This window comes from Diaphorina citri, unplaced genomic scaffold (genome assembly GCF_000475195.1).
Source record: "Diaphorina citri unplaced genomic scaffold, Diaci psyllid genome assembly version 1.1 scaffold22949, whole genome shotgun sequence".
In the NCBI taxonomy this organism is placed as follows: domain Eukaryota; kingdom Metazoa; phylum Arthropoda; class Insecta; order Hemiptera; family Psyllidae; genus Diaphorina; species Diaphorina citri.
Genome location: NW_007400296.1, coordinates 1 through 828, shown reverse-complemented (window position 1 = coordinate 828; position 828 = coordinate 1). Strand labels below are relative to the sequence as shown.

Genomic DNA, 828 nt, shown 5'->3' with positions numbered 1-828 from the left:
TTTACTCCAGCAGTAGGTACTACAATTATGTGGTCATTTTTCTAGGTTTACTTTAAATGGCAACTATTTCAAGTTGTCGTTAACCCTTCAAGTCCTGGCGTTACATATTCGCTCGGGCAGAAATCGAACCTGTTACCTAGCCCTTACAAGGCACTTCTTTTGAGAGAGGCTAAATAATGCCTCTCAAGACGTTACCATAGGATAGGTTTTTATCTATGGTACCAGAGGAAATTTAAATGTCTAATATTTTTCTTCTTTTTTTTTCAATTAAAATGAGTTAACAAACTAAATCCTTAAGATAGAGATAGAGAAATAACTTTTACACTTCACAAGTACGGTTTAATTTTTACCTTATTTTTTCATCAGACATGTTTCGCCCGTGAGGGCATCATCAGTGATATAATGATATTTTTATATTATTTCTCTATCTCTATTAACATGGACCTTCACAAAGTTACTGAGACATCAATCAAGGTATTAAAACTAAATCCTGTTCTATTGCAGCGGGTTATAACAACGTAGACGTGGCCGAGCTCCTGTTAGAGAAGGGAGCAGATGTCAATGCTCAGGACAAGGGTGGCCTCATCCCTCTGCACAATGCTTCCTCCTATGGTCATCTAGACATAGCCGCTCTCCTCATCAAACACAAGACTGTGGTCAATGCTACGGACAAATGGGGCTTTACTCCCCTCCATGAAGCCGCTCAGAAGGGGAGAACACAGCTCAGTGCCTTGCTGGTAAGCTATTATTAGGCACGGTTGGTCCAGTGGTAACGCGCTTGCTTGCCATGCAGAAGGTCCCGAGTTCGAATCCCACCATCGACAAAAA

At 40.9% G+C, this 828-nt stretch overlaps 1 protein-coding gene across 1 annotated transcript; it reads left to right on the top strand.

The window, feature by feature from the left end:
- Positions 1–462: 462 nt before the first annotated feature.
- Positions 463–737, top strand: LOC108254228 (tankyrase-like; the record flags this gene model as incomplete). The annotated part of the gene is made up of 1 exon (XM_017449230.2): positions 463–737. A coding segment is annotated over one exon (275 nt), but the record flags the coding sequence as incomplete, so codon positions are not given.
- Between the last annotated feature and the right edge of the window lie 91 nt (positions 738–828).